The following is a 27,295-nucleotide window of genomic DNA, read 5'->3' on the forward strand; positions in this document are numbered from 1 at the left end:
TAGCCTATCGCACCGAACAAAAAATGCAAATAGAAAAATTAAAGCGAGATTTGGAAAAGATTCCAAATTCATTTGTCCTTTTTTTTTTTCCAGCAGCAAACATGGCGGCACGGGATGACGCCCTAAAGTCTGTCGTTTCCTTCCGGCTCACGGAGATGACGTAGTGACGCGTCATTAGTTGGTAAGCTCGTGCGGGCAATTTGCGGTGGGGAGACGTAAATGAGGATGCTGGGTGGGATCGGTCTCCATAGCTGATGCTGGGCGCTCTGTATCCTAGTCACAGTCATTTATGAATGGCTATTGTTCGCTGTTATCAGCCAGGAGATCTGCAGGGATCAGCAACCTGCGGCACTCCAGATGTTCTGAAACTACATCTCCCAGAAGGCTCCATTCATTTCTGTGGGAGCTGTGAGAACATCCGAGCATGTTTGCATGCTGGGAGTTGTAGTTTCACAACAGTTGGAGTGCTGAAGATTGCCTACCCCTGGTCGAGAGACTGTGACCCCCATGTGTGTCCAGGTAGATTTACATGGAGTGATACCACAGACAACATGTGATCAGTCTGGACACTACACCCTTTTCTCCATTCTTATATACCCCCTGAAATGACCATCTTTTTGTAGAATGACCCCCTTCTTATTTACCATACCTAAAACAGGAGTAGGCCTAAATGGAAGCCGTCTTGCATCTAGAACTGGCAGAGGATCGGCGTAGTTATAAAGAGGCCTGCACCTCTACATGACTTCAGCAGATCCACCGCCAGATTAGATCAATGTGCCCCTACATCTCTAGTGATGGGGTATCCCATCTGAGACAACGGGGTCATATCGCTAGGATATGCTCCCTATTAGTCTGATAGGTGCGGGTCTCACCTCAGGGACCTACAACGAGAACGGAGCTGGGAGAGTTGTGGCTGGAGGACCCCGAATTTCCCGGGGTTCATCCACCACCAAGTGCTGCTCCCATAGAAGTGAATGAGAGCGCACGCGCAGCCCCTGCTCCTATTCATTTCTATGGGGCAGACAGTAATAGCCAAGCCAGAGCTCGGCTATTTTCGTCTGCCCCATAGAAATGAATAGAGGGCTGGCTGCACATGCGCAGTGCGCCCTCCGTTCATTTCCCCACTCTGTTCTCATTGTAGGTGTGGCGCCCAGAGGTAGACCTAGGCATATGCCCCCATTGTCTGAGATGGCAAAACCCCTTTAAAGGGTATTTCTAGGAGTACACTATTGATGGTCTATCCTCGGGAGAGGTCATCAATATCTGATCAGTGGGGGTCTTACTCACAGCACCACTGCTGATCAGCTGTTTGAAGAGGCTGCAGCCCTCAGGCCTCCTCACAGCTTATCAAGCACAGCGCCATTCATTGTGTAGTTGCTGTGCTTGGTATTGCAGTCCAAGTCCATTCTCTGGAATAGGATTTATGACTGCGACACCACTGGCTTAGAAAGTGGCCGCAGCCTTTTCAAGCAGCTGATCAGTAGGGGGTGCTGGGAGTAGGACCTCCACTGATCAGATATTGCTGACCTATCCTGAGTCCTAGAAAACCCCTTTAATGTTTAATGCTTTTTCTACACAGCTAATCGGAACCTGTCAGCGTTTTTTGGCCTCCTTGTGTGCCATCAGTAATGCATAATACTTTAGAAAATGCACTTTGAATAGCACCTGTGTCACGTGCTAATTCATCTCCAAGGGTCCGCTGGGCGTTTCTTCAGCAGGCAAGTGTCCTATGATCTTGACACCAGCCCCTCCTGTCTAAGCTTGCTTGACATCTGAATGATGGAGGAGGCCTGGGTGATGTGAATAAGTCTATTTGGCAGGGGTGGACACTGAGATTGCAGGACACTTGGAAATTAATTTGCATGGGAAGCCGAAGTTTCTCTTAGGCCTCATGCACACGAACGTGTGCAGGCTGGGCCCGTGCTGTGGACCGCAAATTGCGGTCCACAATGCACGGGCACCGACCATGGGTCCACTGCATGCGGATCTCGTACCCATTTACTTGAATGGGGTCCGTGATCTGCATCTGACTGTCCGCACCGCAAAAAAGTTGTGCATGCACTACTTTTTTGCGGTGCGGAGGCACGGACAGAAAACCCAAAGAAGCACTGTAGTGCTTCCATATGCTTCAGATCCGTGCCTCCGTTCCGCACCGCATCTCCCGGATTGCGGACCCATTCAAGTGAATGGGTCCGCATCTGTGATGCGCTGTGCACACTAGGGCTGCAGTAAACTATCATTTTAAAAAACAAGTATTCTACCGATTTATTTTTTTACGATTAATTGAGTACTCTAATAAGAAAAAAATAATTAGTAGACTGTTTTCCTTTATAAAAACTCATCAGACCCCCTGCCATCAGTCCCCAACACCCTTCGTTCACCCCTGTGCATCAGTTCCCCCCCAGTGACATCAGCTCCGTTCCCCCAGTGCTTTCAGCTCTCCCCCCCCCCAGTGGCTTCAGCTCCACCCCCCCGTTCCATGAGCTGCCCCCCTAAGTGCCATGAGCTGCCCCCCTGCCATCAGCTTGCCCCCCTAAGTTCCTTCAGCTTATTTTTTTGTATCCTTGGCTAGTGGCTCATTTCTGATCTCCAGCTTCTTCTGTAAATTTGTCCTGTAAGATTTCCATGGGCTTATCGCCTCTGCTTTAGGCCGCTGATCATACCAGTGTATTACTGTAGTGCAGCGGCGGCATGAAGCGCACCGCGTCATAGCAACCAACGACGCCGTGCGCTCCTGTTTTATCTCCGGACAAAAAAACTGAAGACTTGCCTGAATGGCGGATCCGGCATTTTTTTCCATAGGAATGTATTAGTGCCAGATCCGGCATTCAAAATACCGGAATGCCGGATATGTCCCTAAAAAAAGGTGAAAAAAAAAAATGCCGGATCCGTTTTACCGGATGACACCGGAAAGACCCCCTGCATTTTTTGGACTGATCAGGCATTTTTAAGACGGATCAGGATCCTGATCCGTCTTACTAATGCCATCAGTTGGCATACGTTTTCACGGAACTGCTTGCCGGATCACTCTGCCACAGGTGTGAAAGTCGCCTAATGTGTGTGGGATCTCCCGCAACATCAGATATCAGGGAGATAAGGGTCGGTGTTGGATTTCACTTGTACAACCCCTTTATTCTTGGAGATCAGCCGCCTGCCAGAGGGGTCTGGTACCAGATTATTCCCTTCTCCCATTCACATGCATGGCTGAGCATCTATGTGTATGGGGGGATCGGGAGGGTGTTCACCTGGAAGTTATCTCCTATATCTGACCAGCTTTATAGTTAGGATTTGTGGACAAACCTGAATCATTGAGCAGTATGACATTGTATTCCTTCAGGTGCTGCATGCCAGTAGAATTGAGACATTTTGTGGCACCCATCCTATAAGTGCCATCAGTCTGCCCCACTAAGTGCCAGTACTTACCTTTCCTGTAGGGGCGCTGCTCCTCTGTCGTCTACTCCGCGCACTGCACTGACGTCACACAGCGTCGGGTCATAGTGCACACATACGTGCACTATGTCCTGACGATGTGTCAGAGCTGAAAGGGCAGCGCGGTACGGGCCGGCGGGTGACCACGGAGCGGTAAGTAATAGCAAGCGCTTCACTCCCGCTCTGTGGTCACATGACACAAACACTATTTTTTGTGTTGAATTACTCGATTCAATCGAGCAATTGTTTCAACCGTAGTGCACACGGCCGGGGCCTTAGACCGGTTTCAGTTTAGAATGGAATTGAATGAGTTATCTTCGCATGAGTGATTTTCCGTACAGACCGTTGACCTGTGCTGAGAAAAATGCAGCATGTTCCGTCTTTGCCTATTTTTCTGACTCGTTCATCATCATCAGCATCAGGGATGCTCAACCTGCAGCCCTCCAGCTGTTATAAAACTACAACTCCCACCATGTAGGCTGATAGCTGTAGGCTGTCCGGGCATGCTGGGAGTTGTAGTTTTGCAGACAAGTTTCTAATAACCCGTCTGAAATGTATAAAGAATGCAATTACTGATCGCAGCTTTTGGGGGAGTACTGGTTCCAGCTGGTTCGGAGTGACTTAAAGGGGTTGTCCCATGAAAAATATTCTACAGTTTTCAAACCAGCATCTGGCTCTGAATACTTTTGTAATTGCATGTAGCTAACAATTTTGCATAGTCACTGAGTTTTTAAATAAAATGTATCTGTATAGCGCCACCTGCTGTTTGTTTTTTTCTTATTTCTTTGACCTGCTCACTGAGATGGCTGCACATGCTCAGTTTCATCCTTCAACTGCCTAACCCTGGGTTCACACCTGAGCGTTTTACAGCGCGTTCAAACGCGCTGTAAAACGCTCAAGACATGAAATCCAATGCTTCCCTATGGGAATGGTTCACACCTGGGCGTTTTACAGCGCGTACGAACGCGCTGTAAAACGCCCGACGCTCAAACAAGTACTTGAGCTTCTTTGGGGCGTTTTGACGCGCGTTTGTGGCCATAGGACACTGCAGTCAATGACACAAACGCGCGTCAAACGCGCGTTTACTATTACAAAAAACGCGCATAAGAACGCGCGACAAAAACGCGCGTAAAACGCGCGTTTGCGCAACGCTCAGGTGTGAACCCAGAGTAAATCTAGCAGAGCAATGAATGGGGAGATCTCTGGATCCATGTGAGGTACAGGGCTGGGTCTTTGTTAGAAAAGAGACTGTCATGTACTATATGATGTCTGATTTTAATTTTTTAGACTAGTCATGGGATAACCCCTTTTAAGGAGTTGTGCAGGGGTTTTATATCGATGACCTATCCTCAGGATAGAAAAAGCACAAGTTGAAAGCAGCACTAAGGTACCATATAGACTTCACCAGGAATGCACCAGCCACTCTGCAACCTCAGATCCACTATGGTTTCTACATAGATACTCCAAAAATTGTCAATGGCAGCATATCCCTCAAGGGTTCTTAATTCACAAACATGCACCGTTTCGATTACTAGGTAGTCTTTCTGAAGCATGAGAAAGACTACCATGTAGTCGAAACGGTGCATTTTTCTTTGGCACCTTTTGTACATTTTTATGGACCCTTTGTGAATAAAGAACCCTTCAAGGATAAGCTGTCCTCAGGATAGGTTATCAATATCTGATCGACGGGGGTCTGACACCCAGTACCCCCTCCAATCAGCTGTTTGAACAAGAGGGGGAGCTCCATAAGAGCACTGCTTGCTCTTCATTACACTGCATGGCGTCTCCCTTGTGGCGGCATAGTGTAATTACAAGTACTTGCTCGAAATTATGCTGCACTTTCAAGACAACGGGCAATGTACTGAAGAGGAAGTAGTGTTCGCATGGAGCACCATCTCCTCTTCAAACAGCTGGTCGCCGGAGGTGCTGGGTGTCGGACCCCCACTGATCTGATATTGATGACCTATCCTGAGGATTGGTCATCAGTATAAAACCCCTTTAAAGGCAATGTTCTCTGGGAAAAAAAGCCATGGAAATTTTCTCTTCCTAGAAGTCTTGGAGATAAAACAGTGGATGGAGCCACTTAAATGGGAGCTGAGCTGCAGTGTACCAGCTCCTACACAGGGGCTGGAGCCTTCTGCTTCCAGCTGCGGCCATTGATTTGTTGCTGAATGTAGGATTGTCGGGTGTCGGACCCCCACTGATCTGATATTGATGACTTATCCTGAGGAAAGATCATGAATATCTACAGGCTAGCATGCCCCTCTAAGGACTACTTTTCCAATACTTGGAGGGTACCCCCAGTACTGTTGGAGGTATCCTGTAATTATATCAGTTTTTCCGTCCACCTACTGATGTTATTACAGCTCCTGACCTACCCGGCTTTCCAGACCCTGAACTGCAGATCTGCATAGTCAGGCAGTAATATTTGGGGAGAGGATGCATATAGTTAGGCCTCATGCACACGACCGTGGTGTGTTTTGCGGTCTGCAAAACACGGATGGCGTCCGTGCGCGTTCCGCAATTTGCGGAACGGCATTAACAGCCTTTACTATAACTGCCTATTCTTGTCTCCAAAGCGCAGACAAGAATAGGACATGTTGTATTTCTTTTGCAGGGCCACAGAACGGAGCAACGGATGTGAATGGGTCCGCATCCGAACCGCAAAAACTGCGGCTCGGATGCAGACCAAAGCAACGGTTGTGTGCATGAGGCCTTAGTCTGATCTTCAGTTTCAGAGCCTTGAGAGCTGTCATGGAAGCCATATTAGATGGTACTGTGTATACTTTAGATGGATTGTCTGGAAGTATGGACATATTACGCTAGAGAACGCTGGAAATAAGGAAATCCTGCACGTTACAGCTTCTGGTTTTCCACATCAGTGCAGACCCACACCCTAATTTTCTCTCTTGTCCTTTGTGTCAGCGTCATGGAGGTTTTGCGTCCCACCCTGATCAACATCGGAGGGCGAATATACAGGAAGAACACGGTTCAGGAGGCAGCTTATCAGAATGAAGAAGAGGAGGATGATTTCTATAGGGGTAATGTATCGCTGGTTCTGTCGGTTACATGGAAACCATCATTAGTCACCTCCTGTTTAATTCGCGTTTGTCTCTCCATGCAGAGTCCGTGCAATGTGCGGATGAGCCCTGCGATGACTTCGTGATTGAGGAGACAGAGAAGGGATACCAATGTTCCCTACATCTTCCTAGCCAGCTTTTTAAGTGAGTATCCAACTACTTTCATCATATTTATTGGGCGAATGGAACAGAAGCCAAAAAACGTGTCCTGATGAAGATGTGCTACTCGCATAGCTTGTGTTTAAGGCTGTGTTCACATCTGCACTGGCGGCTTCAGGAACCTCCATTGCAGATTCCGTAGTTTTACATGGAGAGAATAGAAAACTCAACGTGTCCCATTCTATGCAAGTGGGCGCCACCAGTATGGATCCGGCACAAGGCTGTGTTTTCTGTGAACAGGATCGGAACAGGTTTTCAGCCTGTCAGTGAAAAATGTTTCCAGTCACTGGCAGCAAGGAGAGGTCTTGAATTCGCAAGAAACTGGGAAACTGTGAGTAGGTCACAAAAATTGCTAACTTTTCATTATATATTGATAATCATAAAACATCAAAGGGACTGGCCCAGCTCGTACATTGGGGGCATATCGCTAGGATGTGCCCGCACCTTTCTCTAGAACGGAGCTCACAAAGTGAAGAAGGGCATGTGCGGCCGCCCTCCTTTTCTTTGAGACCGGCGAAAATAGCCGAGCGCTGGCTCGGCTATTTCCTTTGGCCCCATAGAATTGAATGGAGCAGTGCGCTTCCCATTCATTCCTGTCGGAATGCCAAAAATAGTTGAGCACGCAGCTCGGCTGTTTTCAGCACTCCCATAGGAATGAATGGAGGGCGGCTGGGCATGCGCGGTCCGCTCTTCTTTACTTTGTGGGCTCTGTTCCAGAGAGAAGTGCGGGGACAGCCTAACGATATCACCACAGTGTATGAGATGGGCCAACCCCTTTAATGTTTTCCAATTATCTATCAATCAATCCGCTCTCCTTCACTTCACAGGCTGCGTTCTAGAGATAGGTGCGGCCTGCATCTATCAGACATTGAGGGCATATCCTAGCGATATGCCTCCAATGTGCAAGATGGGACACCCCCTTTAAAAGAGGACCTGTAACCTCTCCTGACATGTAACTACTTGCATTCCCCATGTAATAACAATTCTGGGGCATCTATTGTTATGACTCTATGATGTGCCATTCCTGTATTATTCCTGTTAGAAGTTATGAATTAATGACTAGCAGTTGTTAATGAAGGTCCAGTTGGGTGTTATCAGTTGGGAGGGTGTCCTTACGCTGGTAGCACTGATTGGATAATGTATGACTGTGCAGGGACACCCCCCCCCCCAACTGGTAACACCTATCTGCACCTTCATTACAAACTGACAGTAAGTCAATCAGAACTTTTAGCAAGAAGAATAGAGGAATGGCACATCATAGAGTCATAGGAATAGATGCTCCAGAATTGTCATTACAAGGGAGATGCAAGTAGCTGCTAAAACAGACAAGTCAGGAGAGGCGACAGGTCTTCCTTGTCCCTCTGGGAAAAAGCGGTATGGCTTGTCTATCTCCGGCTAAGATAGACAAGCCACTGCATGCCTGTATTAGGCCTCATGCACACAACAGTGAAAAAAAAACGTCCGTTAAAAATGGACACACTGTCAGTTTTTCATGGCCATTTTGCATCAGTGTGTGTATCCATTTTCTGGCCGTGTGTCCGTTTTTAATGTCCGTTTTGGATCAGTTTTTCATGTCCTTTAAAAACGGACATGAAAAATGGATGAATTTGATTGGCAGTTATTTCTAGACCCACCCTTCTGAGAACACCCACAGGATGGTGGGCCCCCAGCTAAAATAATGTCCCCCATGTAGGCCACCAGCTAAATAAATGTCCCCCACAGTGTATATCATTTTTTTTATAGTGTCCCCAGCTTTAATAATGCCCCCAGGTAGGCCCCCAGCTTAATAAATGTCCCCCACAGTGTATAGAATTTTTTTTTATAGTGTCCCCGGCTTTCATAATGCCCCCAGCTAAATAAATGTCCTCCACGGTGTATATGATCTTTTTAACCGCCCCCAACTTTAATAATGCCCCCAATGTAGGGCCCCATCTTAAATAATGTCCCCCGTGGTTTATATAATGTTCCCATAGAGTCCCACAGCCCAAAAAACAAAACAAAAAAACCCTCACCTTATCCACTTGCTCACGCTGCAGCAGTCTCTTCTCTCTTCACAGAACGGGACCTGCCGAAGGTGCGCGATGATGTCACTGCATGCTCCCACGTGGTTACGTCACCACGCAGATTGCAGGTCCTTCGGCAGGTCCTGCTCAATGAAGAGAGAAGAGACTGCCGCACCTCGAGCAAGTTGATCAGGTGAGTGTTTTTTTTAACCCCTAAATGGCCTGTGTACCCGTTAGACGGGTGCACTCCTGTCAATCAGCCGTTAAAAACGGTCCCATTGATTTCAATGGGTCTGTCCGGCCAAAAATAGGACCTGTCATATTTTTGGACGGACGCTATTCACTGGCCGTTAAAAAAATGGCCATGTGAATAGCCCCATAGACTTTCATAGGTGCTAAAAATTGCTGTGTGACGGCCGTTACTTAGTCGTGTGCATATAGCCTAAGGCCTCTTTCACACTTGCGTTGTCCGGATTCGGCATGTACTCCACTTGCCGGAATTACACGCCGGATCAGGAAAAACGCAAGTGTACTGAAAGCATTTGAAGACGGATCCGTCTTCAAAATGCTTTCAGAGTTACTATGGCACCCAGGATGCTATTAAAGTCCTGGTTGCCATAGTAGGAGCGGAGAGCGGGGAGCGGGGGAGCGGTATACTTACCATCCGTGCGGCTCCCGGGGCGCTCCAGAATGACGTCAGAGCGCCCCATGCGCATGGATGACGTGCCATGCGATCACGTGATCCATGCGCTTGGGGTGCCCTGATGTCACTCTGAAGCGCCCCGGGAGCCGCACGGATGATAAGTATGCTGCTCCCCCGCTCCCCGCTACACTTTACCATGGCTGCCAGGACTTTAGCGTCCCGGCAGCCATGGTAACCACTCTAAAAAAGCTAAACGTCGGATCCGGCAATGCGCCGAAACAACGTTTAGCTTAAGGCCGGATCCGGATCAATGCCTTTCAATGGGCATTCATTCCGGATCCGGCCTTGCGGCAAGTCTTCAGTTTTTTTGGCCGGAGCAAAAAGCGCAGCATGCTGCGGTATTTTCTCCGGCCAAAAAACGTTCCGTTCCGGAACTGAAGACATCCTGATGCATCCTGAACGGATTTCACTCCATTCAGAATGCATTAGGATAATCCTGATCAGGATTCTTCCGGCATAGAGCCCCGACGACGGAACTCTATGCCGGAAGACAAGAACGCAGGTGTGAAAGAGCCCTTAGGCTTCAGAGTGACGAGGCGTGTCTCTCAGGAATACAATCTGATTGGCTGGCAGGAAGCTGCTGGCTACAGCAAGTTTGTATGTGACCTGAGGGAATGCAGTTTTGGCCTCAGAGAACTGGCAAAGGAGCCATCTTGAGACGGCACTCATTCCCAGTCCTATAACATTTTGCAGTTTTAAAGGGGTTCTACACTTTGTTTAAACTGATGATCTATCCTTTGGATAGATCATCAGCTACTGATCGGCGGGGTTCCGACACCCCCACCGATCAGCTGTTTGAGAAGGCATCGGCGCTCCAGCAGCGCCGCGGCCTTCTCACTGTTTACCTCTGGCCGAGTGACGTCACGACTTGTCAACTGGCCTGGGCGGGGCTAAGCTCCATTGAAGGGAACGGAGATTAGCCCCGCCCAGGCCAGTGATACTAGTCGTGACGTCACTCAGCCAGCGGTAAACAGTGAGAAGGCCGCGGCGCTGCTGGAGCGCCGCTGCCTTCTCAACCAATCGGCGGGGGTCCCGGGTGTCGGACCCCCGCCAATCAGAAGCTGATGATCTATCAAGAGGATAGATCATCAGTTTAAACAAAGTGCAGAACCCCTTTAAGAGCATTTTTGTGTCATTCATAAAGGCTATACTATCTGCATGATGTATGAGCCAGTAATTGGGCCATCAGGCTATACATTGCAGGCCGGTCTCAATATTGCAAATGTTGTTCAGTCTATGGACAAAAACCGGAGCGGGCCAGCCATTTATATAAAAATAAAAGTAAAAATCAATCTCTTATCAAATAGTAATCACAACGATGTAATGCTCAAATGAGCACATGCCTATGGCAAATGACAATACAAACACCTACAGAAAACTGCCAGACCGCATGACTCAATGATAACCTTTATTGACAAAAATTCATACACATGGATCCAGGAATATAATGAAAAAAGGGGGGCCGCACATGCGTGACGTGGATCATCGCGTGACAATTCTGAGTGTGTCCCGCAGTGATGACGCCAGACCCAGACGAAGGTCCGCTGAAACGCGCGTCGGGGTTGGCGCCATCCTGTAGGAGACACAACATGGGTAACTGATTCTGTCCTTTATACTTTTTGCACTTGCACTTTATTTAGCTTTTCTTGTACTATTATGAACTGCTGCCATTGTGTTCTCTTCCAGTGATGTCGCCATTTTCCCTGCACTTGTTTTTAACAGTTTTATGTGTATGAATTTTTGTCAATAAAAGTTATGGTTGTTCAGTTCTAGTCTAGGAGCATATCCACTCTAATATGGAAGGACCCAGTGTTAGGCTCCATTCACACGTCCGTGGTGTGTTGCGGATCCGCAACACACCCGCCCGGCACCCCTATAGAATGGCCTATTCTTATCCGCAAGCTGCGGACAAGAATAGGACATGTTCTATCTTTTGCGGAGCTGCGGACCCGAAGATCAGGGCCGTGCTCTGTGTGCTGTCCGCATCCATTCCATCCCCATAGAAAATAAATGGGTCCGCACCCGTTCCGCAAAATTGCGGAACGGATGTGGACCCATTTGCGGACGTGTGAATGGAGCCTTACACTGCCTGCAACCTGTGCAGATATCAGGTGACATCAGATGTCAAGACTGAAATATTTCCAGATGGATTGGATTTGGCATACGCTGTCTGCTGGGAATATAAGGGTGTAATGTCCATTTAGGACTTTTGGATCTTGCCGAGCACTAGCTTTACCCGCACTGAATCCGGACCCATTCACTTCAATGGGGCTGTGCAGATAAGCGTTGATTTTCACGCATCACTTGTGCGTTGCGTGAAAATTGCAGCATGTTCTATAATCTGCGTGTTTCACGCAACGCAGGCCACATAGAAATGAATGGGGATGCATAAAAATCGCATAGCATCCATAAGCGAGTGTGAATGCAATGCGATTTTGACGCATGGTTGCTAGGAGATGATGTTAGTAAATTGATAAAAGTCAATTTACTGTATTATTTTCCCTTAAAAAAATAAATAAAAATTAACTCACCCCATCCACTTGTTCGCGCATCCGGCATGTCTTCTTTCTTCATCTTTCAGGACCTGCAAAAGGACCTTTGATGACGTAATCATCCTGCTATCTTCATTCAGCAGGACCTGTGCTGATGTCACCACATGGTGAGCGTGATTACGTCATCATAAGGTCCTTTTGCAGGTCCTGAAAGAAGAAGAAAGAAGACGATGCCGGCTGCGCGAACAACAGGATGAGGTGAGTACATTTTTATTTTATTTTTTTACCCCTCAAGCCACATTTTAGTAATCATTCTGTATTAAGAATGCTATTATTTTCTTTTATAACCATGTTATAAGGGAAAATAATAAAATTAATAGAACACCTAACCCAAACCCAAATTCAGTGAAGGAGTCTGGGTTTGGGTCTGGGTACCACATTCAGTTTTTTTCTCACGTGCGTGCAAAACGCATTGCACTCGCGTGGAAAAAACTGAACATCGGAACGCAATCGCAGTCAAAACTGACTGCAATTGTGTGCCTACTTGTGCGGGTTTTCCGCAATGCACACGCGACGCATCCGGAGCAAATCCGGGACGGCCGTGTGAAAGACGCCTTACTACCGTGCACCTCTATATATTCATCTAAGATTTCAGCAAATAGGTGAAAATAAAACAAGGTTTATTGAGCGGCGCTTTAACCTTTCCACGGAAGCAATGCATAGTAATGAGATGCACCGTCAGTAATGAGCACAAACCGGAAGAGATAAAGCATCGGGAGGGTGAAAGGAAGCTGCCTACAGACACTTAGTAATGGTTGGCCAAGGGGTCTCGACTAGCAATTATTCCTGGTTACCCTATTAATATTCATCTCATCTAGGTGGAATGTGCAGGAGGAAATGAGCCGGTGCCAGATGGCAAACATTTGATGGCTGTGTAGCCGGGGCGTCTGCCTATGGAGTCAGTGGCTGTCATATAGGCAATCATCCCCAAAATGCAACGCTCAATAGGGTCAATTTCATGGGAAGCCAATTTACTTATTTGTGTATTTTTGGAGTGTGGGCGGAATTCAACACGGGCAGAACGTACAGTCTCCATGCAAATAATGCGCTTGGCGAGGTTTGAAACCAGGACCCCAACCCTGTAAGGCACCAGTGCTGCCCACTGCATATTGTATCCTAAGGGATATGAAAAAAATGGATGGGAGATATGCTCCAGTGTTACCTTACTTTTTTCCGGTGTGTCCTTTAGGTACATAATTGGCAAGAAAGGGGAAACCAAGAGAAATCTGGAGTCAGAAACTCGCACCTCGATTAGTATTCCAAGACAGGGGATGGAAGGAGACATTGGTGAGATTAGTGGTGTCCTTGTATTATCTGCACGTCTGTTATGTCTGTCTGTCTTCCCTTTGTGTTACCATCACAATTACATTCCTCCCTGGTCCAGCATTATAGGGGTCCTGGTGCCCACAGGTCATTCAGTGTCTGCAGGAACGTCTCATCCACGCTGATGACACTGGTGGAATGTTGTCTCCAGGGACAACTCATGACCACATTCCTGCATACATTTAGGACCCAGAACTCATGTGGTCCTCTAGAAGCCCAACATGGGGTGGTAAGTTCTACAAATGCCGGCCAGCACTATTGCCTGTCTGAGCCTTGTGGAATAGGGTGCAGCTGAAAACACCGTTCTATAAGTTCTATAGAATCAGAAAATGACATATTTACTGTGATATTTCTCAGAATGGTGTGTACTGTCCCCCAGTCGCCTCGGTATTAGCGGGGTAAACATACCCACTGGGCATCCTCCACATCCATAGGCTGCAAGATGACAGCGGTCATATGATCATTACCTCGGGCTACCAGTACGTCTGTGCAGATGCTGAACTGTACAGATCCGACACATGCGCAGATACAGGGCTTTCTGCTACCTGTATCTGTACTCGCGATGGAAGCCTCCACTTGCTGTTCAGTGCCTGCGTCGAAGTTCTGGTAGTCAGTAACCACCTGAGGAAGTGGTCATCGCCGCCATCCTGCAGCCTGTGGACATGAAAGATTCCCACCAGTGGCTCCGCTCATGACAGAACCACCGATGGCCTTTGCCATGACACCAGGAGAACAGTACAAAATCATGCATGCTTATATGGAGCATACATGACTGTTTATGGCATTATTAGAAATATCATGGTAAATTGGCCAGCCACTTTAAATCAAGTTTTTATGTTAAAGGGGCTCTGCAGTTTGTTTAAACTGATGATCTATCCTCTGGAAAGGGTCCGACCCCCGCCGATCAGCTGTTTGAGAAGGCAACAGCGCTGGCAGTAGTGCCGCTGCCTTCTCGCTGTTTACCACAGGCCCAGTGACGTCATGACTAATATCCCTGGCCTGGGCGGGGCTAAGCTGCATTCAAGTGAACAGTACTTATTGATACTAGTCGTGACATCACTGGGCCTACAGTAAACAGCGAGAAGGCCGCAGCTCTCCTGGAGCGCCGCTGCTTTCTCAAACAGCTGATCGGCGGGGGTCCCAGGGTGTCGGACCCTCACCGATCAGATGCTGATGATCTGTCCAGAGGATTGATCATCAGTTCAAACAAACTGCAGAACCCCTTTAAACATGTTTTTTTTTAAACAAATTTTTGTTGATCTATATTTAAAAAATATAAAGTCCTGCAGTTTTTGCCCTGGCCGCCACTCCTTGGTCTGTACAGATCACTTTTCAGCAATCATCTCATTATCATCACAGGCAGAATTACAATGACAGATAACATATTACAGCTTCTGCCTAAATGTACAATGTCCTGGAGCTTGTCTAGAGAGCTCTCCCATAGATGTCAGTGAACACGCCTCGTCTATTGTGTCTGCGGACCATGTGGTTGCTGTAAATCTTTAGATGCTACTAGCAACAGCTCAGTGAAGATGACCATCTGCATAATCATGTTCAAAAAATAGAAGAAAAAATTACCAGATGACCAGATAAGAAAAAGAAGTATCTTTCATTATATAGTTTTAATTATTTAAAAATATAGGTGATATATTCTCTTTAAAAAAGTTCAGACTAGTGACCAGTTGCTTAAAACAAATGGGAATGAAAACCGCTCATATTTAGCATCTAACTACCGTACAGTTTCTACGGCACGTAGAATACCATGATGATTTTTCCCGGTTGACTGTTGATTGGCTGCAGTTGTGAGATCTGTTTCACTCTCTGACCAGCAGGTGGCGCAATGATATAATAAATAACCTGCTTTTTAGGCAGTGGTGTCATCTTTTTCATTTAGCTGTTTATGACTGAGGTTAACCTTGATTTGTTGATGTGCTTTGAATTTGCAGTGTTAATGAACTTACACAACCTAATTGAATGCATTAGGAGCTCCTAAATATTTATATGTGGTACAGCTGCAGAATTGTAGCGACATTTTACCTCTTTGCTACTTCCAGATTTATAGAGTGTGCGTGCGGCCTTATACACCCATACCTGCACATTTGTGGATGTCAGCTATAAGCTTTAACCCCTTAGTGACCAGTCTGTTTTGGGCCTTACAGACCAGGAGATTTTTATTTTTATTTTTTTCATTGTTGCTTTTTTTTTTTTTTTTTTCTATCTATGTAGCCACATGGAGGCTTGTTTTTTGTGGGACGAGTTCTATTTTTTTTTTTTTTTGTGGGGGGGGGGTTAGAGATAACTAACTGATTAACTTTTATTAACCCTTTCTCAGAGGTGGATAGGAAAAATGCAATACTGGCACCGAGTTTTTACGTTATAAATTTAGCAGTCTTCATTTTCGGAATAAATAACTTGATAACTTTATTCTCTGGGTCAGTACGATTACAGCACTACCAAATACATATAGTTTCTTTTACGTTTTACTACCGGCTCCTGCCGGTCTGTGCTGTTAGAGCAGGAGAGCGGCGGCCCAGCCCCTTAGTGACCGCCATATGGGTGGTCACTAAGGAGTTAAAGGGGTTTTCCAAGTTTATAAAAATTGGCCAGAGGGAGGAAATGTCAAAAGAACATATTTAGTTTCTTGCTTATATAGTGTCAACCTATTCCGCTGCGCTTTACATACATTGTCTTCATATGCTCTTCCCAGTGGGGGCTCACAATCTAAATGACCTATCACAATGTCTTTCAAGTGCTCCAAAATATCCATTACTTACCTGTGATATTTCTTCCCTCTGGCCCAATTTTTTTTTTAAATATTAGAAAACCTTTTCAATTACTTTTTCAAGTTCATGGCCCTGATTTATCAAGACAGACGTGTGCTACTCCAGTCTTAATAGGGCCTGTGCTGCCGGAGGAGGCATTGAATTTAGGACATGTTGTAGACCGTGTCATAAATGAAATGCCTCCTATGGCAGTCTGTTGCCATGGAGTCACATACACCTACCTAGGAGCTGAAGACAAGGAAATTGTTAGAGATTCTGATTAAAGACATGTTGAAAAGTTGTTTCATTTTTCATTTTAGTTGCAGGCTGATATGTGGTTGTGTATGAGATGTTTCCATTCACTTTCCTTACATAAAAAGCAATTAGACTAAGCTTTCAATGGAGGACTAGTAATATGGTATCTGATTGCTTGCATCTCTTGAGCTGCAAGAAATTGTTTAGATTTAGATTATGCTGTAAAAACGTAAGACCCAAGCAAAAAATGTTGCATATTTAATCACAGGGGAAAAATGATTCAATTAGGAAGCAATCTCCCCTTCACCCCTGTTTGTAATAAATGATTTAGGGGTTTTATTGTTTCAGCAATTGCAGTTCAGCATGAAGCATCACCGCTGTAGAAAGTTTCCACGGATTTGGTTTAATCCTGTTTTAGAAAAGCAGCCTAACATTGTCCACTTATAATGAATGCTCCTTTAAAAAAATAAAAATAAAAAATAAATCCTTTCATTTACAAAGAAGCAAAATTTCTGCTGTCAGCACTAAAATTATAATTATGTTCCCTCTGCTGCTGTCATACCTTCTCTGCTTAATTAGACATTAATTATATTCCGTTGTACGATTTGCATATGTATTTGAATCAACAGGTTCACAATCGATGTTCCATGAGGTACTGATTAACGATTAACCCTTTTGGTTGCCATGTTAGCATGTAGTCCAGGCATCCTCAAACTGCGGCCCTCCAGCTGTTGTAAAACTACAACTCCCACAATGCCCTGCTATAGACTGATACCTGTAGGCTGTTCGGGCATGCTGGGAGTTGTAGTTTTTCAACAGCTGGAGGGCGGCAGTTTGAGGATGCCTTATGTAGTCTCTAGTTATCCTAGGTGGCTGAAAGGACACTATAGAAGAAAAAAACTATACCGAAATCTGCAAAACCTGTTTGGGACAATTACCTACAATTGCATTGAAATACAATCTCCCAGAGGGCTTGCCTTCTCAAGGAAAATAGTCAGTATGTACAGTATACATTGGAACGGAAAAGGAAAATGGGTGCAGAAAAATGAGCCATCTTCTCAAAGAGGTGGACTTTTGGAGACCATAATAATCTACCCTTGATCACATTTCCTATGTGTGGCTCATGCAGCTTTCAGGGCTTTCATTTTTCTGGTCTAGTATATGTAAAACAATAAAATGGACATTTTTGAACAGAATTTTTGTTTATTGTCCATTTCTTCCCTAAATGGAAATTTAAAGGGGTTTTCCAGGCTCCACATATTGATGGCACATCCTAAGGATAGGTCATTAGTATCGGATGAAAGTGGGTCCAACACCTGGCACATCCACCAATCAACTGTTCCCTGCAACCTCCGGCACCAGAACTAAGCACTTTGAACAGAAGTCTGGTGAGCGAGAGCTGAGCTGCAGTATCCCAGCATGGCCACTACACTTCGAATGGAGCTGTGCTTCCGACTCCATTCAGAGCGCTTATTCCGGAGTTGAAGGCTGCAGGGAACGGCTGATTGTGGGGGTGCCATGTGTGGAACCCCCACAATCCGATATTGATGATCTATGCTGAGGATAGGTCCTTAATATGTGGAGACTGTAAAACCACTTTAAGCAACTTTTTAAGTAGTTTTCATAAATATCCTACTATTTTGTTGTTGTAGAAGCTGTGCAACTCTTGTACTTAGCTGGCTGTAGTTGCTTCTTCTGACATAGATCAGACAACACACTGCTTCTGACTGCTGTCAGCTCAGAGAGAAGAAAGTCCCTACTTCAGGGAGGGGAGGAATCAGGATGTTTATAGGCAAGAGAGCACATTTCACAAGTCTGGAGGGGAGAGATCACACTGGCTGTGTATCAGTGTAAAGAGATAACATCACCCATGGCTAATGGAAATCACATACTACACAGCATCAGTGTGTCTCAGCACAAAGGAGAAGAAGTCCTTCAAGGGCTTTAAAGGCGAAAACAATACAGGGATGAAGATGGCTGATACATGAGAGCTAGTGAAGGCAGCAGCATCCTGGAATCTCAGTTCCAGCATGTATTATTGGGAGGTATATGCCACAAGGGAAATGTCTGAAACTAGGAGCAGGTAGAAAACTGCAGTGTCTGAAAATGAATGTCGGAATGAAGATTGCAGACTGAAACTAAAGATTTTTTTTACTTAAGAACCACTAACCTATATAGGGTTTTTCCATGTCAGAATAAACCACTTTAAATTATGGACTTAAAAGTTGACTATAGACTTAATGTTCAACGTCTGTTATTCTTTTACCATATATTTTGCACTCTTTTCAATTCCAACTGTGTGTGAATTAAATCAATGACATGACCTAAAGCCATTAGATCCTGGAGTAGTAATTGGGGTCTATAGCTACATCATGCAGGACATCACAGATTAAAATCCTTGTGCTAGACTATGGACATAAATCCTGCTAGCTCAAAATATATGTGGATTATTGTATGTTCTCTTGGCTTTCGAGCTTTCCTCTGGCTCGTCTCTTTTCCACCCACTCTCCAAGCTCATGCTTGGAATATTAGCTTTCTATGAAATGGCTCTAGTGTATGTGCCTGTGTATGATTAAGATAGGTGCTATATAAATACCAGGTAATAAATAATGCATAAAACTCACACATTCTATCTGACATTTAGCTTTTCAATTTCCAAATAGGAAATCCATGTTCTTATCTGTGAAAGTCATACTTCATAATAAAAATATCTCCACTGATCCACGTTCTCACCTAATGTATGCCTATATAGGTTACAGTGGAATCTCTGCTTTGCAACCTTGCAGAATAGTCTTCACTGATGTCTTCTACTCCTCATCCTCTTGACCCATCTCTCCTCTAGAAACACTCCTCACATAACTTTAATTATATCTTGTGTTTGCTCCATTCACGAGCCATGGGCAATCTGACCTCTTGAGGGTAAGCAGTCAAGTTTCCTCCCACACGTAGGTTGGACCATCCTAAGTGACATCTTGGTTTTCTCCATACAAAAGCAGACTTGCAATATACTGTAAATACGTGTACCATGGTCTGAATAAGTTTTGATTCAAATATTGTATTTTAGTAATTACAGGACAGAATCGGAATGGAGTTATTTCTGCAAGGACTCGCATTGAACTGTTGGCAGAGACGTTTAGAAAGAAGCAGCCATTCACCCACTTCTTGTCCTTTGCTCTCAATCATCCAGAGATTCAGGATAGGTTCTTGCAGTTTAAAGAAGAGGTCTTGGCAAAATGCTCCAAGGTAGGAGAGCAAATCATCGTTACAATTGCTTCAGAGCTTTAAAGGGTTCTACAGTTATTTTAAACTGATGATCTATCCTCTGGATAGATCATCAGCATCTGATCAGCGAGTGTCCGACACCCGGGACCCCTACCGATCAGCAGTTTGAGAAGGCAGCGGCGCTCCAGCAGCGCCGCGGCCTTGTTTACCGCTGGCCGAGTGATGTCACAACTGGTATCAACTGGCCTGGGCGGGGCTAAGCAGCATTCAAGTGAACAGAGCTTAGCCCTGCCCAGGCCAGTGATACTAGTCGTGACGTCACTGGGCCTGCGGTAAACAGCGAGAAGGCCGTGGCGCTACTGCCAGCACCACTGCCCTCTCAAACAGCTGATCAGCAGGGGTCCCCGGTGTCGGACCCCCGCCGATCAGATGCTTATGATCTATCCAAAGGATAGATCATCAGTTTAAAATAACTGTAGAACCCCTTTAAGGTCAGGCACCACTTTGTATTATTATGTTGCCTTTAGGGACACAATTCTGTGCTTCTTTGTTTTATCACACAGTGCCCCAAATCTTCTGCACAGCAGTAGTTTTAAACGATAGCATGCCAGCTGCCTGCAACTGCAGCTAGAGGAAGCTTTGGCGCTAGTGGTGTACCATAGTATTAATGAATTAAGTGTATGTAGTTCACTCCTGTTATGTTCTCACATGGTGAGGTGGATCCTCTGAGTTTGTCGGGTATGGTAATAATTCAGTTAAGAATGATTAATTATGGTCATAAAAATAATTAACCATAAAAAAATAAAATGTATAAAAATTGTCATAACTTCTTAAAATCATGACCTGGTGAATTGTAGACAACCTAATTGATACAATTCACATCTGAGTCCGACTATTTCCTCAGATAATAAGATCTTTTTGACGGTAGATGGCGTTAATGATAAAAATGTAGTCCTACATTATACAATAATACACAGGTTTATTGGTTACATGGTTATAAACACAATGATACATGCAAATAAATATATATAGCGTTAATATAAAGCATTACAAGCTTAACAATACATGTGAGTGGAAATAACTTGTCACATTATAACCAAGCTATTATTAGGTTAGGATATCAAAGTAGGAACATAAGTTATATACATTACCTCTGTTCAGAGAAAACCTCATGATATCAGGATGGGCATGTCTAATCCTAGACCTCAATATGGAATGCTAAATACATTCCAATATAACAAAATAATAGCAGACAGGTGCACTCTGCAGTCTTACTAAACCCTCAAACTGATTTTAAAATTGAGAGATTAGACAACATGTCCTACGGTGTAGAGCATGTCTGAGCCCGAGCACCGCGCCAAGGTTTCTCAAATAGCTCGGCAGCTAACACTCACTTACCTGTGCCATGTGGGCAATACCAGGGGCCAGTGGGCAAATTACAGGATCATATATATATACATACTGAAAAGAATGGCGTGGTATTAAACAGTCAGGAAGTGCTCAAACCCACATGCAGTTGTGCATATATATACAGGGGAGCAAATCCTGCACTTGTGGCCGTTGCTAATGGCGATGTTATATTGATTATCACATCCACATAATTGCTATCTTGTGTGTAGGATGTCTATTGTGGTACTTGTGGTTCGCTGCGGGCATCCTCCACTGTATGCATTTTTGCTGGGGATCGTCATTAGCAAAGGGCCACAAGTGCAGGATTTGCTCCCCTATATATGCGCACAACTGCATGTGGGTTTGAGCACTTCCTGCCTGTGTAATACCACGGAATTCTTTTCAGTTTGTATATATAGAATTGTCTGAAGGTGTATAAACTCAAATTTCAATGTGCCTGCTTTCCATCTACAGGCCACATTTAGGTGCACCTGTGAGGCCTGGGCCATATCAGCCAGTCTTGAGTGGGACTCGCAGACTCCTCCCTCCTCCCATTGCAAGCATGGTTACATGCTGGAGGTAACTGGTGAGCTGTTTGTGAGTCGGCCTCATGCTCCTGTATTTTGCCCACTGGCCCCTGGTATTGCCCACATGGCCCAGGTAGGTGAGTGTTAGGTCCCGAGCTACTTGAGAAACCTTGGCGCGGTGCCCGGGCTCAGACATGTCCTACACCGTAGGACATGTTGGCTAATCTCTCAATTTTAAAATCAGTTTGAGGGTTAAGTAAGACCGCAGAGTGCACCTGTCTTTGCTATTATTTTGTTATATTGATTATCACATCCACATAATTGCTATCTTGTGTAGGATGTCTATTGATGTACTTGTGGTTCGCTGCGGGCATCCTCCACTGTATGCATTTTGGCTGGGGATCGTCATTAGCAACGGGCCACAAGTGCAGGATTTGCTCCCCTGTATAGCACAACTGCATGTGGGTTTGAGAACTTCCTGCTTGTTTAATACCACGCCATTCTTTTCAGTTTGGCTAAATACATTCCGCCACGCTCTAACCAACTACACATCACATGACTTCAAGATGGGCAAATCCATTCAAGGATATAACTTAGAAGAGATAACTGTATCCTTCTGCCCCATCCTGGACTATTTTCACACATATGACTTTGGGAAGAATATTAAGACAAATAACAGGGATCTAGGATCTTTGCCAGATCATATCTTAAATGGGAAGGGAAGGACTTGAATGAAGTCTCACAATATCCTAAGACTACATCTCAATATGGAGATGATCAATCAATTAATTTATTTATTTCGCCAATCTAGATGGTATAATTTCATCCACACTATCCAATTAGTCTTAATAAAATGAAATATCATTTTCTGTGTCTCTTACCAAGTCCTAGTAGGAATCTCACTTCTGCTCCTAGGAAAGCTGGGTGTTCCATCATAGCGCATCTCACCATGGCTTTCATCTTGATAGACCCCTCTAAAGAGCTCTACTTGTCTCCCCTCCTTTCTTCTACCCCTGTGTATGGTTTATGATCACAAACTTATCAGTTAGACACACCTTCCTAGTTTTAAAACTTTCCAATCATTGTCGGATGGGCGTGACCATTGTTAAAAAATGTGACATCATAACCTTACCCAGAATACACTTTTGCTACTGTTGTAATGTCACCTACTCATACCTGCTGTATAAGCTATTTGCATCATAGTATAAAGAGTTAACTTATGTAAGTCTGATTAAAACGTATTCTATACATTTGACCTTAGAAGCTTTAATTCAAAGCTATAGGGATTAATTCTGACACTTGTAGCAATTAGAGACAGACCTCTAGGCATCTCTTTGAATGTTTCTCACACTGTTGATTTATGGACCGTAATGATATGAATAGCCGTGTTTTCTCACAGAGATATCAGTACCTCCTGCCACACCAAAGATGTGATTCATTGTTACAAAACACACATCTTTACAGACACTTTTTTAGAGACGAATATTCTCCTAATGAGAAATATATATAATATACTGGATACATGTTGTCTTCATAACATATAACAATATAATATTATTATTATTTATTATTAAAGCGCCATTCATTCCATAGCGCTGTACATATGATAAGGGGTGCACATACATAATACAGACAATTGCACTAATCATAAACAAAATGTTACAAACTGGTACAGAAGGAGAGAGGGCCCTGTCACGATCTATGGATCCGACCGCTCCGGATCCCACAGCTGTGACGTAGTGGTCTGTGACGGAGTCTGCGCACACACAGAGACCTCACATGACCGGGGTATTACCACTCGGCTAACACCCCCCACTATACTTCGGTAACTGCCACCACGTGGGTTCCCGGTCCACGAGCTGACTATCCGGGTCATTCACTATCACACAGATCAGTAGATGAACCGGATATCACTTACTGACCAACCGCAGTCAATCACCCCCAGCTACAATTCCTAAATGCAATTATCACGATCGGCGTAACTGTCACATACGTGACACGGAGGGAGGAAAAGAGGGAGGCCCTGCTCTAGTGAGAGGGAAGGTGGTGACCCCTGACTCACCTTGCGGCTGGCGCCTGGCTGCCCTGTCGTCCCTAGACAGGTTCCTCACCCGTACGCCGATCACGTGCCTAAAACCCTGGCTTTCCCTAGGATGAGCCCTAGATAGTGAACAGGGCGGTGGGAACACTAGTCCGCACCACTAGCTCTAAAGGAAAACACCAAGGGGAGGACAGACAATACAAACTAAACATATAATCCCAGGTGGGCAACAACAGGAGACAACAAAAGCCCAACAGGGATCCGGAGGGTAGCACTCTGGAACAACAACCAGATTCTCAGCTCCAGTGGGTCAGCATAGATGTCCAGGCAGGAAGCTCTATAACTGGCAACAAGAGAAGTGTGAGAGGAGAATATAAGGAGTTTGGGAGTGGCAGACAAGAAACAGCTGAGGAGGAGAAGCTACGGATCCCTGAGTGAGACAAAAAGGATAGCAAGGCAAACACAGAAAACAAACACTAAGAAACACCGTGATCTTTAGACATAGAGCGCGCAGCCACCCGCTGCGACTTCCTGACCCCGGGTATAACGGAGTCAGACGTGGCTCTTGACACCCTCGTGACAGTACCCCCCCTTTCACGAGGGGCCTCCGGACACTCAGGACCAGGTCTCTCCGGATGAGAGACATGGAAAGCCTGAATCAACCTGTTGGCGTTTACCTCTGACGCTGGAACCCACATTCTTTCCTCGGGACCGTAACCCCTCCAATGCACCAGATACTGAAGAGAGCGGCGGACCCGACGAGAATCAACAATTCTGGATATTTGAAACTCCAGATTACCATCCACAACAACAGGAGGAGGTGGCAGCGGTGATGGTTCTAGAGGTGGAACATACTTCTTGAGTAACGACTTATGGAAGACGTTATGGATCTTAAAAGTCTGAGGTAGCTCCAGGCGAAAAGCCACAGGGTTAATGACGGCTACAATTTTATAAGGACCAATGAACCTAGGACCCAGTTTCCAAGAGGGAACCTTCAACTTAATATTCCTAGTAGACAACCACACATAGTCATTCACTCCTAGGTCCGGACCTGGCGACCGTTTCTTATCGGCCATGCATTTGTATTTACCACTCATATTTTTCAAGTTAGCTTGCACCTTCTGCCATACCGATGAAAGCGATGAAGAAAACCGTTCCTCTTCGGGAACCCCAGAAGACCCCCCCTCTTTGAAAGTACAAAATTGGGGATGAAAACCGTATGCACCAAGAAATGGTGACTTGCCAGTGGATTCCTGACGGCGATTATTTATGGCAAACTCGGCTAACGGTAAATATGATGACCACACCTCTTGGTTTTCAGACGCAAAACACCTTAAATATGTTTCTAGGTTTTGGTTGGTACGCTCAGTCTGTCCATTCGACTGAGGATGGAAAGCTGAGGAAAAGGATAAGTGTACCCCTAAACGGGTACAAAAAGCTTTCCAAAACTTAGAAATAAACTGGGTTCCCCGATCCGAAACCACATCGGAAGGGACCCCGTGAAGCTTCACGATTTCACTGATAAACACCTGAGCAAGAGTCTTAGCATTAGGAAGTGCGGGTAGCGCAATAAAGTGTACCATTTTGCTAAACCTGTCTACTACTACCAAGATAACTGTTTTACCCACAGACAAAGGTAAGTCAGTGATGAAATCCATTGATAGATGTGTCCATGGTCTATTGGGGATGAAAAGTGGCAATAAAGACCCTGCTGGACGTGTATGAGAGACTTTCGCGCGTGCACAAGTAGAACAAGTAGACACGAAATCTATTACATCCTGACGCAACCTTGGCCACCAAAAACGACGAGACAATAGCTCCAAGGTTGCTTTACTACCCGGGTGCCCAGCAAGTGCCGAATTATGATGTTCCTTCAATAACTCAAGACGCAGGTTTAACGGTACAAACAATTTCTCTGAGGGGCAAGAGGCCGGGGCGTCCCCCTGGGCCTCTAACACCTTTCCCTCTAGAACAGAGTGTACAGCAGAGACAACCACTCCTCTTTGTAAAATAGGTACCGGATCACTAACATTACCCCCTCCAGGGAAACTACGAGACAATGCGTCTGCCTTGGTATTTTTTGCCCCAGGACGATAGGTGATTACAAAGTTAAATCTGGTAAAGAATAGCGACCACCTAGCTTGTCTAGGGGTGAGACGCTTAGCCGATTCTAGGTACAGAAGGTTTTTGTGATCCGTAATTACCGTGACGGGGTGGATTGCTCCCTCTAAGAAGTGACGCCACTCTTCAAACGCCAGTTTAATCGCCAACAGTTCCCTATTTCCAATATCATAGTTCTTTTCTGCTGCAGATAATTTTTTGGAAAAGAAAGCGCAAGGACGCCATTTGCCAGGAGACGGACCCTGAGACAATACAGCCCCCACTCCCACCTCCGACGCATCAACTTCAACAATAAAAGGCTGGGAGACATCAGGTTGAATTAGGACAGGTGCCGAGGTAAATCTCTCTTTTAGAGAGGAAAATGCAATTTTAGCGGCGTCAGACCATTTAGAAAAATCAGTCCCCTTCCTAGTCATGTCAGTAAGGGGTTTAACGATCACTGAATAATTTTTAATAAACTTTCTGTAGAAATTTGCGAAACCCAAAAACCGTTGTAGAGCTTTAAGGTTCTCAGGAAGATCCCAATCTAAAATTGCCTGGACCTTCCCAGGATCCATACGGAAACCTGAAGCAGATAATAGATATCCCAGGAATTGTATTTCCTGAACGGCGAAGACACATTTTTCAATTTTCGCATATAATTTATTCGTCCGTAGGACCTGCAGTACTTGCCTGACATGTACTTCATGTGTTTTCAGATCAGCCGAATAAATTAAGATATCATCTAGGTATATGACTACAAACCTGCCGATGAGATGACTAAAAATATCATTATCGAAATGTTGGAAGACAGCAGGGGCATTGGTCAGACCGAAAGGCATGACTAAATTTTCGTAATGCCCCTCAGGGGTGTTAAAAGCTGTCTTCCACTCATCCCCCTCCTTGATACGAATCAGATTGTAGGCCCCCCTAAGATCAAGTTTGGAGAACCACCTAGCACCCGCAATCTGATTAAAAAGGTCAGGAATGAGAGGAAGAGGGTATGGGTCTCGGATGGTTATCCGGTTTAGCTCACGGAAATCTAGGCAAGGACGCAGGCCCCCATCTTTCTTTTTAACAAAGAAAAACCCTGCAGCCACGGGTGAAGAAGAGGGTCTGATGTGTCCCTTGGCCAGACTCTCGGATATATAATCTTTCATGGCTTGTCTCTCTGGACCCGAAAGATTATACAACCTGGACTTGGGTAATTTTGCACCGGGAATCAGGTTAACCGGGCAATCATAAGGACGATGAGGTGGTAGCTTCTGACAACCCTTTTCAGAAAAAACGTCCTCAAAGTCCGAAATAAATGTAGGTAGGGAAGCTATGGAGGCGATTAAGCAATTGTTATTTAAGCAATTCTCTCTGCAATGCTCACTCCACTCCAATATCTCCCTGGCCTGCCAATCCACCACTGGATTGTGCGCTACCAACCAGGGAAGACCCAATACCACAGGAGAGGGAAGGCCCTCCAGAACGTAACATGAAAGACGCTCCTTATGGTGGTCCCCTACCCGAAGATGTAAGTTATGGACAACGTGAGTGAGGTTTCTCTGAGACAGAGGAGCAGAGTCAATAGCGAATATGGGAATGGGTCTCTGCAGCGTACAGAGAGACAAACTCATAGTGCGGGCAAAATGGGCATCTATCAAATTTACCCCTGCACCACTGTCTAGAAAAAAAGAAATAGACTCCGTCTTAACACCAAAAACAATAACCGCTGGCAACACAAATTGAGATGTTCGTATGG

The 27,295-nt window shown here is 45.3% G+C and overlaps 1 protein-coding gene across 2 annotated transcripts in view; it reads left to right on the forward strand.

Moving 5' to 3' along the window:
• The first annotated feature begins 129 nt into the window (after positions 1-129).
• The window catches only part of ASCC1 (activating signal cointegrator 1 complex subunit 1), a 331,000-nt gene continuing 303,834 nt past the window's right edge, over positions 130-27,295 (forward strand). For both annotated transcript variants that reach the window (XM_044297852.1, XM_044297853.1), the window contains exons 1-5: positions 130-181; positions 6,355-6,470; positions 6,554-6,653; positions 13,116-13,213; positions 19,331-19,509. In XM_044297852.1, the coding sequence (XP_044153787.1) occupies positions 6,359-6,470; positions 6,554-6,653; positions 13,116-13,213; positions 19,331-19,509 (489 nt within the window). In that variant the 5' untranslated portion in view covers positions 130-181; positions 6,355-6,358. The remainder of the gene's footprint in view (positions 182-6,354; positions 6,471-6,553; positions 6,654-13,115; positions 13,214-19,330; positions 19,510-27,295) is intronic.

Source organism: Bufo gargarizans, chromosome 6 (genome assembly GCF_014858855.1).
Source record: "Bufo gargarizans isolate SCDJY-AF-19 chromosome 6, ASM1485885v1, whole genome shotgun sequence".
Taxonomy (NCBI): domain Eukaryota; kingdom Metazoa; phylum Chordata; class Amphibia; order Anura; family Bufonidae; genus Bufo; species Bufo gargarizans.